Raw genomic sequence first — 13068 nt, 5'->3', positions numbered from 1 at the left:
CCGCAGGGAGAGGCCGGCTCACGGTCAGGGGAATGATGCCGGAGAAGAGTTTGCGTAAAAAATCAGGGGCTCCTTGCCTGTGCTGTGGGTCCGGGCTCTGCCAGGCTCGGGAGAGTTAGCTGAGCACAAAGACCTTGAGCATCTTAGAAGCACGAGTGCTTGCTGAGAGCCGAGGTGCGTTTTGGGAGCAGGAGGGATGCGTTCTTGGTGTCCAGCATTGCTCTGGAGCAGAAGGTTCGGTTCAATGGCGGAGCACGGGGAGCGGGCACCTGAGCAGCACATCCCGGAAAGCAGGCAGCCCTGTCGGGCGGGAAGAGTTGTTTGGTGTGTGATTGTTTGGTTTAGTTTTTCCCAGGTGGCTCTGCTCTCTCTTTTGCTGGGATGGGAAAGGAGGTCTTTGCCAAAGCAGTTGGTGCCACAGGAGCTAGCTTCTTGCGGTGGTGATATCCTCATTAGCCGAGCCTTTCTCTGAGAGCTTCTCTGCCGTACATGTGCTCTTCTCCGCCTGGTGACTCTGTAGCTGGCAAGCACGAGGAGTGCGCGTGTGGCAGCCTACACGCACAGTTGGGGATTTTTTTATTGGTTTGTTTTAGTAAGAGCTGAAGTAGGAACATTAAATGTTTTATAAGGACAATGTATCTAGAGAACTGGTTCCTTTTTTGAATCTCCATATGTATATGTGGTCAGCGCCTTCCCTCATTTGCATGGATTTTATTTTTGCTTCATTCCGTGGTTCGGTTTTATATTGGACTAGTGACATTTTTGCTTCACTCAACATCTCCGCATTTATTGGAATATTTGAACTCACTCTCTTCTGTTTAATGTTAACAATTCTGTTTATGAAAGCTGCCAACATTTTATGTATTTTTGCTAAAATGACTGTTTTGCTGCTGGAGTTGGTGCTGTGTTTCTTTATGGTAATATCAAATTATAAAATATTTTCCAAAGCCTCATGTTAAGCAAAGGAAATAGTTATTAAAACAGAGGCTGGGTTCATCCTGAAGTTGATTCTTTTGCGATGTCTTGAGATCTCCATTGGTGATTTTCTGGGCTTTTTAAAATTTGTTTGTTTTTGTACAAAGCAGGCAACATTACCTTTCATACGAATGAATGTGGTAATAGTGCAGATCTCTTCTCTGATTTTCTTGAGCTGTCTCAAATCTGATGCTTTTATTTCATCTAGATGTTTGACTCTGCTTTTGAGCAGCCTTTCATTCTGCTACAGTTCTGAGACAGAACTGAAGGATTTTGTTTAATGGAGACGTTACTTAAAATCATCTTGACGTAGCATTTAAAAAGACCCACAAAATCACAGGTGATCACTTAACACCACAGCTTTTCGAAATGTTTGTACTGCTTCATTGCACATTGTGTTTTGCTTTCTTTATTCATTGTTTATTGCTTTACAGCACAGTGAGCAGGTGTTAGACCTGCTAAAGAAAAATGCTTATTGCTAATACTACATGTTAGCATATGTGTGTATTATGTGTACAAATATATTTTTGTTTCTCTTTCTGAAATCTCCTTTGAAATTCAAGAGATCTTTTATTTTTGTTCGAGTTGATTTTTTTTTAATGCTGTAGTAGCAGAAGCCCATAGTGTTGTTGAGAGCTTTGTCCTTATTTCACAGATGCACTGGGAATTGTTTTTAATCTCCTTTCTGCTTTCCCATTACAGATGGTGATGACGACCCACAACTCTCCTGGGTGGCTTCATCTCCCTCCAGCAAAGATGTTGCATCACCCACTCAGATGATAGGAGATGGGTGTGATCTCGGCATCGGGGAGGAGGAAGGGGGGACTGGCCTGCCGTATCCCTGTCAGTTTTGCGATAAGTCCTTCATTCGCCTGAGCTACCTTAAAAGGCACGAGCAGATCCACAGTGACAAACTACCTTTCAAATGCACCTATTGTAGCCGGCTTTTTAAGCACAAGAGAAGTAGGGATCGCCACATAAAGCTTCACACGGGGGATAAAAAGTACCATTGCCATGAATGCGAGGCTGCGTTCTCTCGCAGCGACCACCTCAAAATTCACCTGAAAACCCACAGCTCCAGCAAACCATTCAAGTGTACTGTGTGTAAACGTGGGTTTTCATCTACCAGCTCATTGCAGAGTCACATGCAAGCTCATAAAAAGAACAAGGAACATATGGCAAAGACTGAGAAAGAGGTGAAGAAGGATGATTTTATGTGTGATTACTGTGAAGAGACATTCAGTCAGACTGAAGATCTGGAGAAGCACGTAATGACACGCCACCCACAGCTTTCTGAGAAGGCAGATTTGCAGTGTATTCATTGCCCTGAAGTATTTGCAGACGAAAACTCGCTGCTCTCACACATTCATCAAGCCCATGCCAACAAAAAACACAAGTGCCCTATGTGCCCGGAGCAGTTTTCTTCAGTGGAGGAGGTCTATTGCCACTTGGACAGCCACAGACAACCTGATTCCAGCAATCACAGCATCAGCCCTGACCCGGTCTTGGGGAGCGTGGCATCCATGAGCAGCGCAACGCCTGACTCCAGCGCGTCAGTGGAGAGAGGTTCCACCCCAGATTCGACCTTAAAGCCTTTGAGAGGACAGAAGAAGATCAGGTCTGTGGACAGAGAGGAAGGCCAGAACTGGTCTAAAGTTACTTACAGCTGCCCGTACTGCTCGAAGCGTGACTTCAACAGCCTTGCAGTTCTGGAGATCCACCTGAAGACCATTCATGCAGACAAACCTCAACAAAGCCACACGTGCCAGATCTGCCTTGACTCCATGCCTACACTGTACAACTTGAATGAACACGTGAGAAAGGTGCACAAAAACCACGCCTATCCCATGATGCAGTTTAGCAACATTTCTGCCTTTCACTGTAACTACTGCCCAGAGATGTTCGCGGATATCAATAGCTTACAAGAACACATCCGTATCACTCACTGTGGCCCAAATGCTACCCCTCAAGATGGCAACAATGCTTTCTTCTGTAACCAGTGCTCCATGGGCTTTCTGACTGAAGCAACCTTGACCGAGCATATCCAGCAGACTCACTGCAATGTAGGAAATTCGAAATTGGATTCCCCTGTCATTCAGCCAACACAGTCTTTTATGGAAGTTTATTCATGCCCTTATTGCACAAACTCCCCCATTTTTGGCTCCATCCTGAAGCTTACAAAGCATATTAAAGAAAACCACAAGAACATTCCTCTGGCACACAATAAGAAGTCAAAAGCAGAGCAGAGTCCAGTTTCTTCTGATGTTGAAGTCTCTTCCCCTAAAAGGCAACGGCTTTCTGCTAGCGTAAACTCTGTGTCTAATGGTGAATACCCATGTAATCAGTGTGATCTAAAGTTCTCAAATTTTGAAAGTTTTCAGACCCATTTAAAGTTACATTTGGAGTTGCTGTTGAGGAAACAGTCTTGCCCTCAGTGTAAAGAAGACTTTGATTCCCAGGAGTCTCTTCTGCAACATCTCACCGTACATTACATGACAACTTCAACTCATTATGTGTGCGAGAGCTGTGACAAACAGTTTTCTTCGGTGGATGATTTGCAGAAGCATTTGTTGGACATGCATACTTTTGTGTTGTATCACTGCACCCTTTGCCAAGAAGTTTTTGATTCCAAGGTATCTATCCAAGTGCATCTGGCAGTCAAGCACAGCAATGAAAAGAAGATGTATCGTTGCACAGCTTGTAACTGGGATTTTAGGAAGGAGGTGGATCTCCAGATCCATGTGAAACATAGTCACTTGGGTAATCCGTCGAAGTCCCACAAATGCATATTCTGTGGTGAGACCTTTAGCACAGAGGTGGAGCTGCAGTGCCACATCACAACCCACAGCAAAAAATACAACTGCAAGTTTTGTAGCAAAGCTTTTCATGCCATCATCTTGCTCGAAAAGCACTTGCGGGAAAAACATTGTGTTTTTGATGCTAGCGCTGAGAATGGTACTGCTAATGGCATGACCCCAACAAATAAGAAGACAGAAGGGGCAGATATCCAGAACATGTTAATGAAGAATCCAGATACTTCCAACAGTCATGAAGCCAGTGAGGATGATGTAGATGCTTCTGAGCCCATGTACGGCTGTGACATTTGTGGGGCTGCCTACACCATGGAGGTCCTCTTGCAGAACCATCGTTTGAGAGATCATAACATCAGGCCTGGGGAGGATGACTGTTCTAGGAAGAAAGCAGAATTCATCAAAGGGAGCCACAAGTGTAATATCTGCTCGAGGACCTTTTTCTCAGAAAATGGCCTGAGAGAGCACATGCAGACCCATCGAGGGCCAGCTAAGCACTACATGTGCCCCATCTGTGGGGAGCGCTTCCCATCGCTGCTGACGCTGACGGAGCACAAAGTCACTCACAGCAAGAGTTTGGATACAGGGACGTGTCGGATCTGCAAAATGCCGCTGCAAAGCGAGGAGGAGTTTATTGAGCACTGCCAGATGCATCCGGATCTCAGAAACTCCCTCACCGGATTTCGTTGTGTTGTCTGCATGCAGACAGTCACCTCTACCCTTGAGCTGAAAATTCATGGGACGTTCCATATGCAGAAATTGGCAGGAAACTCTGCAACCTCGTCGCCCAACGGCCAGGCCTTGCAAAAACTCTACAAGTGTGCGTTGTGCTTGAAGGAGTTCCGGAATAAGCAGGACTTGGTAAAGCTGGATGTGAATGGCCTTCCCTACGGCCTCTGTGCTGGATGCATGACCAGGAGCACCAACGGACAGTCTTCGGGCTTGACTCCGCAGGAAGTGAGCGAGAGGCCATGTGGCAGTCTGAGGTGTCCAGAGTGTAGTGTCAAATTTGAAAGTGCTGAAGACCTAGAAAGCCACATTCAGGTAGACCACCGAGACCTGACGCCTGAGACTAGTGGCCAAAGGAAAGGTACCCAGACGTCCCCTGTTCCCAGAGTAAGTACAGCTGAACTTTAAAACATCTGAGGGATAAAATGGGGACCTTCAGTGTGACGGAGAACTGATCTGACGTTATTTTTTTAAAACTGTTATTTCATAAAATTACTCGTACTACCAAAAGAACCCAACAAAACAGGAGGCAAGGCAGAGTAACACACACAGAAAAATTAGAAGTTGCTCAGCCGTGCAGACTCTTTGATTCCTAGTGGCAGTGCAGCAGATTTTTTTATCATAAAACTGCCCTAGATTTACCAATGGAGAGCTGAGACACTTGAACGGTGGGGATTGAGTTTGTCCATGAATTCTGATGCTACTGAACTGGCAGATCTGGAAAAGCTCGGCACTTCTGTGAAAAAAGGAGATGCTGAGTACCCAAAACAAAACCAAAAATTTAATCTGTCATACTTCAGGAGTGAGATTATTTCTTACTGAGGAACTAAACAGAAGGAGGAAGATAAAGAAACTTTCAAGAAAAAAATGTAATGAATTCTACCCTACCCTCCAAATTCTCACCTAAACGAAATTTCAGTTCTGAAGATCTTTTCCTAATGGATATCTGCTAAAGCGGATGTTGTGCGGCTGCTTGGAGGCTGCTGTGTGCCTACGTGTGTGCTTGTGTGTGTGTGTATGTGTATGATTTTAAAAGGATCTGCTTCGTGACCCTCCTGTAAGATAAACAGTTTTCTTAGCAATTCTGGAAATTATTGTCTAAGGCAGGTTGCATATAAGTGTGCTCTCCTTTAATGTTCGCAGATAGCCTGCTTTCCCATTTCTTAGCTTACAAGATACTTGGGAACAGGCAGATCCCAGTAAGGTTTCAGAAGCCTACTCAGGAGATTAATATCATTTGCAGTGTATAGTCTTTTAGAATTATTTGTTGATGTTTTGGTTCAAGAATGGGCCAAGTCAGTCCTTCCTCTGTCAGGAACAGATGGAATGAGAAGTAGATTTTGGAAATCTTCTCGAGAGACCAACAGCAGACACATCTGAGTATTGATATAATCTGACATTTTTAATTAAACATGATGGGGTGAGATTTTCAAATGTATCTAAGGAAATTAGGCACCCAACTCCTAATGAATAATTCCAGACGTAGATGCCTGTTTATGTCAATCTGCTAATTAAAGTACCCACAAACACATCTTACTGCATTAAAAGAACCTGGAAATACCATTCAACTAGAACACCAAAGGCTTGATACGTAAGAGAAGACCCTGAGTACATCCTGAGGATGCAGCCTGAGGTGCCTCCAGTAGAGCTGGTTCCGGCTGTGTCCCCGGGGGTACTTGTGAGCTACTGGTTGGTGCCGGGCAGCAGCGCCCGGCCACGCTGGGCTGTGCGGCACTGCCTGCCCCGGCACCCACTGGCCTCAACGCCCCCTTCTCCAGCCACCTTAGTGAATCCCACAGAAAGTTCTTTTTTTTCTATAATTTTTTTTTCCTAGTAGAACAACCAGATATTGTTCTCGCTGGGTGTAGTGAATATGTGAGTCCAGACACATGCCTAGTTCTGCAGGAGGATGAGGGGTGGAAATACGCCTCTTTTGGCTTGATACCTTTTGGGATTTCGGCTGGAGCTCTGGCTAGGTCCTTCTCCTTCCTCCTCCTCAGGCCTTTATTTCCTTTTAAGTTCCTTAAAACGCCTCTGTTCTCTTACGTAGGGCTAATTCTTATTTCACATGGCTGTGCCTATAGCCTAAAGTATTACCTTTTCTCTCCTGTCGTCGATCAGAAGCAGAATACGTTGCCGTTTTCTGCTCTTATTTCTTGCTTTAACTCTTTCTTTTCAGTGACAGCTTCGGTACTTGTTCTCTCAGGGGAGAGTTTTAAGTTCTTCAATAAGGTAAATGCTTTGAATTTCATCCCATGAGGGAAGGTCTTAGTTCCTTTGTAGAAGATAATGAAAATTCAGCATTTGCGATGATGGCAAATGGTACCTTCAACAAGTATCTGTGGACTGCACATATGCTAATATCAGAGACCTTTATGGTATGCATCCCAGGAATAGATATATTGTTATTAGGAATAATTCATTATCTTACCCTTCATTATAGGTACAAGACCTGAATTCTGATATTGGTTCATGTGGAAACTATTGGTGTTTCACTCAGATTTCTTAAGGCAATGTGTACCCTTTGTGCCTGCCTAGTACAGGGGATTTTAAAGAATTACGCTGTCTTTTAAATGGTGATAAATCTCTGTATTTCAAGAATAGCATTTACTTAACTTCACTGGCTTCATAGCAAAGCTAAGCAAGTTGAACACGATCTCTCTTGTCATCTTGTTAGCATGCTGTGCACAGGTAAAACACCATTTTACTGGAGCTATCTTAAATGCACAATGCATGTAGACTAATCTGCAGATGTCCAGAGAAGAGCTGCATCTCTCCAATTCTTAAGCACTTCTACATTTCTTTCTTAAACATCTTTTTTTTTTCTTAAACAGAAAAGCGATTGAAGATTAGGACAAGGTACAAGCAGAAAGAAAATATTGAGAGACTAGATTTTAGATAGTAGGTATAAATCCAAGCACATGGGAAAGATGACGACGATATACAAAATCCGTAACTTCTTTCAGTGTCAGAAATTGCTCCAGCAGCAGTTATACTTCTTGAAGAAGTGAGTGTGGAAGCCTAAAGGAATTTCAGAAGAAAACTTGAAAGAAGATTTAACTCCAAAGTGAAAGAAAGAAAAAAAAAATTAGCTCTTGATGAATAAAAAACTGAAAGTATTTGGAAGAAAAAAACATAAACCGAGACAAAAGAATAGTTCCTTTTCACTTTGTGTATTTAAGTTTATGTATATATGCATATGGATACAGCACCACGAAGGGAGTACAAATATTTTCTAATTTTTGTTTTGTTCTTTTTAGTATTGAATTGTTGTATGTTTTGTTCTGAAAATGAGTTGGGGACAGCTATATAAGGATCAAAAATTGCTTGGCACTTTTTGGGTTTGAGTTTTTTTAATCTATAAGAATGAAAATGCTCATGACTCTTGAGGATGCTGCTGTATTCTGTCTTCTTCACTTACATTTCACTATGACAAACAACGGGGAAGAATGCAGTCATGATGGTTAACAAAGATAGATTTCCAGGTGGCCAAAGTTTTTGCCTTGTGTACACGACAACATTTGCGTTGGAGGATTTGTTATTAGGAGATCTTTAATCAATGGTCTTCCAAAAGGAACATCACTAAGAGGAATAAATAAAATACACCGTAGTAGTAAAACATTGGTCTAACATCAATATGTGTTTGATTCTTATAGTTTTCCGTGAGCTATTCTGTTTCGATAGGACTAAAAGATTTTTTTTTAGATGTGCATCACAAGTGGAGGTACCATTTCAGTATCTGTCATATTTATAGCTTGAGACCTTTTTTTTTCTATTATGATCACGAGAGGTAATGCTTTCATTTTTTCTGAACACGTTACCGTGCGTAGGAGCTTCAGTTTTGAATACATGTTATTAATTCCTTTTAACATGTTTTCTAGAGGAATATGCGTGTCTAGTGAAACATGGCTAGTTGTTTAGTATTGAGATTTCTTATTACCCCTTGTAATAGTGGAAACAGTCACGTTTCAAGCCGCCCTTTCTCTTGCACAGATTTATCCTTATTTTGTACCATAGTTATCATGAACAATGCTTGTTTAAAACTGGCAAATGCTTAGACTTCTATTAAATTTCTTTCTTGAATAGTGTACTATTTTTAACCCACCTAAGTTATTTGGGATGAAGAAGCAAAAGAAGTGGCATAGAAAGTTGGAAGAATGAACTCTATTGTGCTCCTTTACTGAGTTCTTTTTCTCCTGCACACTTTCTTGGACTCAATTCCTTCTCTTTGTTCTCCCCTGCACCCCTTCTCTTCCCTTGTAAATCCACTTGAATGGAGGAATATTTTCTTTGTAGAACAGGAAACCATTTCCAGATTTAAAGGAGGACAGTCTGGAAAACCCATGGGAACAATAGTTACTTCAGAAAAGAAACCAGAACCCTTTGTTGTTATTACTACTACTTTGTGCCAGGATTAAAATTAAATATCTTGACTTAATGAAGATTGAGGTCTCAGCTGAAGGCTTGCTCCTCTGGTCTCTTACGTCATCTAGATGCCATCACCTAGCCTCTGTTAGGTCCTCAGACCCTGAGCACATTTGTTGTTGCCACTTGTGAAGACAAAACTTGAAAAAAAAGATGTAACTCACCTACGTCCAGGAAGCCATGATGCCCAGAAAAATGGTAGCAGAAGATCATGTTTGGTACCACAACTAACATAGCCTTGTATTAAAAACAGTGCTCCCTGTTTACTGAGAATGCAAGTCTGGTTTTGTGACATTCTTCTAAAAAGAATTAGTAACAAGCCAAAAAATCAGCTCTTCCATCTCTTGCATACCCATTTGGGTTCTAATCTAGCTATAGTTGTTTTGTGGCCTGTATTAAGCCATTCATTAACCACACTCCGCATCAAGCGGGATGCCCTGTCACAAGAGCCATCGCCTCTGTTAGGCTGCTCGTTTGCATGCGTGTGTCTCAGCTGAGGCTAAAGATAATACTCAGAGGAAGTCTGAAATCTGCCGTCTTTTCCGAGGGGTGGTCATGCCAAGTGGAATGTTTTATAAGTCTGTGAAATGGTGTGGAGGAGTTCACACCGGGTCTGTGGATAAACAAAGACATCCTGTCTCCAGATCTGTTAGTAAGTAGCTTTCAGAAACTTCAAAATCAATTAAAATGAATCATTTGTCTGTGTTTAATATAATTTTAAAGGTTTGGAATAGAGTTGAGCGAAAATATTGTTCTTGTCTAGTTACTTAGGGAACCCTCATAACCGAGATAAGTGTTGAACAAGGCACAGAACTTAGTCAGCTTTGAAGTTTTATAAAAGAGGAAGGTTTCAAGTTTTAAATGTGACCACATGAGTCATTTACCAGTCAATCCCAGTTTTCACTCCCAAGGTTTTTTGTGTTTTCCTTTGTTTTTAAAGTTAGGAGCCCTCAGCATGTGTATGCCAGTGTGCTTGAGAGGACATGTACGTGTGTGTGCTGTGCTCGTCTGCTGGAATGGATTGCTGCAGAAATCCAGCTGCTTTTCCATTAACAGCCTTGATTTCGGAATGGACTCCAGGAGGATGCTTTCTTGAGCTGCCTAGGGATAACTAGCCAGTCCTAACTATTTCTTTTTATATGATTGGCTGTGTCAGGTTTTGGCCAATGGAGTATAGCCGCCTTCCTATTTTCTTGTTAATCGCCCAGTGTTATTTTAGCCTCGATAGCCCTGCCTGTGCGCAAACACGCACTGTGTGCAGAATTCAGGGAATACATGTAACATCCATAAACCATTGCATTTGTTATTACGGTATTACAGCACGTTCACTAACCTCCACCAGGCTAACTTGTTGCCATTGATGATGTGGGAAATAGTTAAGAAGCTCTTGGCAGCACCTAATTTGTTCTTACCTCAGCAGGTGCTCGAGGAAATTGGATCCCATGCACAGAGGGGCTGACAGCAACTCCTCTGTTTAACTCAAAACTTCTGACTTATTAGTGCTGTCCTAAAAATGGGATTCTATACCTAGGTTTGGGGTGGAGGCTTTCAGAAAAAAGAACATACATAGAAAAGCACACAAAAAATACCCTAAATATATTCAGCTTAAAAACAGTTAAGAGGATGTTGTTTATTGCATTAACTTTCTCAGTGCTAATGGCTTGAGGTGCTCACCTGTTCCTTGGCTAACCGAGCTTGTGGCCAGCACACGGAGATACGTCCTGCCCCCATCCACCCTAGCTGAAACGATACAGACCACATACTCATGCTTGTGCCTGGTGGCAAATGTTGCAGTACAAGTTTTCTGAATTGCACGTCAAAAGATGTCTATTCAGATAGCGTATTCCCATGCCGTAAATGAGCATTCACATTAGACCAAAGCACTGTACTCCTGCTTTGAGAAATAAGAGTTTTTGCAACTGTAAAAAAATTTAACATTCATGTTTTATTTTTTTTCCTAACTTGGTTGTCTAACTTATCAACACACATTTTAATTTCTACAAATGATTTCTTGGATTTTTTTTCCTGTCATGTTGAACTGTCAATCTGAATGCAAACCCGATTTTCCCTATTTGAATAAATGGCTCATGTAATTGCCTCTGCACACTGTCTCCTGACTTCTGCAGCTAAGCCTCCCTCATATGATTTTGAGACAGAAAAAGTACACAACAGATTGTTCTAGGAAACAATTTTTTGTGGTAATGCACTTTTCCCAGGATTTTTCATAAGAGACCATTACAAAATGTATTTTTTTCTTTTGTCCTTCACTTCCCCAAGTGTAACTATGGGTGTTTTGCCTACTGTATTTTGAGATTAACAACAGATGGAAATTTTTGAGAAAGTTGATCTTTTTCTGAAAATGAAGTTACCTTTCAGTGCCTTTTATTTCTACTGCAGTGGGTTAAATGACAGGAGCAGTCTGATTATGTACTCAGTCAGATTTTCAAGTACTATCATTCAAAATTTTTAAGGTGAACTTAAAAATTCTCCTAAAGCAGGCTGGTAATGAGAGGTTGTGTTTATGGTCACAGAAAAGCCCAGCCCAACTTGGTGTCGTGTTGGGGATGCGTGAGCAGGAAAGGCCTCAGTGGAGGAAAGTTGAAGCACGTAACATACTGTATTCATGATCACACTTGCCTTATGCTACAGTGCAGTTTTCTCTAATCTCTTTTTGGTTATTAAACAGAAAAAGACCTATCAGTGCATCAAGTGCCAGATGACCTTTGAGAATGAGAGAGAGATACAAATCCATGTCGCTAACCATATGATTGGTAAGACATTCTTTAAACTAGGCCACTCATCGGCTGCTTGTTTTTTGCTACTCTTTGAAATTTACTATTCTAATAACTTGTTAATATTCATGCTGTAATTTATTTTTTTTTCTTTCAAGGAAAATGATTTTGATGTAATGATTCTTCACTTCAAAGCTTTTTAAATATGTGGTTATAAAACTGTTACTGCTGAGCTTTTTTCCTTATCCTTTTGAGTCCTCATGTAGCATTTTCATTTATATTAAAATCAAACTTTTGACAGTATCTTCCATTTGATAGCATAAATTTCTCTCTATCCATGTAAAAAGTACCTGCCAGTTGTCAACCACTTATGAGCAATTATGTTTCAATTTTGTATGTCATGACATCGAATAGATTTAACTGCTAGCATTTTCCTAGCTAAGTGTGGTGAATTCCTGAGGAACATTGTCAAAACAAAACACTTACAGAGTTATTTCAGTAGGTTTTTTTCATCTTTTTCCAACGATTCTGGACTTCAGAAAGTTCAGCTTTTCAGACATACAAATGTTTTAAAAATCAGTGCCTGCTGCCTTCTACTACAGTCCTGTCGCAAGAGTTTGTAGTAAAGTATTGTTGTAATCTGATGGGTTGTGTTTCTCCTGCAGCTGGATTGTTGCTTTTCTGATGAATCCAAAGAAATGTTTTTCCTGTCTGTACAGATGTTACAAATAGATGTGTTGGCCAGAGAGGTCGGTTTATTTTGATGCACAGAGCGCAAAGGAGTGTGTTACAGATGCCACCATAGGCCTGTGTTGGATAAGCGCACTCTGCCTGTCTCATATGTTTACATGCGGCATTTATCTCCCATAACCATAGTGGTTTTCCTTCAACAATTTTACATTTAGGAAACTATTCTCCCATCAATGCATACATGTAGCTCCTATTATCTTTAAAGTGAATTATGCAGAAATACCAGAGAGAGAGAGAGAGAGAGAGAAATATGGTCTGACACAGTCTTTGCACCTCCACCCGCAAATGAAAAATATATGTCAGTCACAATAATTTTCAGCCGAGAGCCAGGCAAGAGTTTGAAGTCAATGTCAAGCAGGTTAAGATGAAGATGTCTAAAAATGTTTGCTTTTGTAGCAGGTGTTAATGTAATCTCTTGTTTGCAAGCTTGAAGAGCGAGATCCTTGTTAATTGGACCATAGTGATTTCATGTAGCTCCCCCTTCATTTTTTTTTTTAAGAAGCCTGAAAGAAAGAAATCCTTAGGCAAGCTTAGCACTTGTTTCAGCTTAATTTGTGATCCAGTAGCTAATAAATGATTTTTAAATGCAAACGTCATGAAGTGCTCAGTTAAGGGTCTGCTTGATTTGAGAGGGGAATTCTTTTCCC

At 41.4% G+C, this 13068-nt stretch overlaps 1 protein-coding gene across 1 annotated transcript in view; it reads left to right on the top strand.

The window, feature by feature from the left end:
* Positions 1-1675: 1675 nt before the first annotated feature.
* ZNF423 (zinc finger protein 423) overlaps positions 1676-13068 on the top strand; it is a gene marked incomplete at its 3' end in the record, with an annotated part of 76275 nt that continues 64882 nt past the window's right edge. Inside the window, exons 1-2 of the mRNA XM_009866974.1 lie at positions 1676-4901; positions 11626-11710. Of these exons, the coding sequence (XP_009865276.1) occupies positions 1752-4901; positions 11626-11710 (3235 nt within the window). The remainder of the gene's footprint in view (positions 4902-11625; positions 11711-13068) is intronic.

The sequence above is a fragment of the Apaloderma vittatum genome, unplaced genomic scaffold (assembly GCF_000703405.1).
Source record: "Apaloderma vittatum isolate BGI_N311 unplaced genomic scaffold, ASM70340v1 scaffold2123, whole genome shotgun sequence".
Classification (NCBI taxonomy): domain Eukaryota; kingdom Metazoa; phylum Chordata; class Aves; order Trogoniformes; family Trogonidae; genus Apaloderma; species Apaloderma vittatum.
This window is presented reverse-complemented; position numbering and strand designations above follow the sequence as displayed.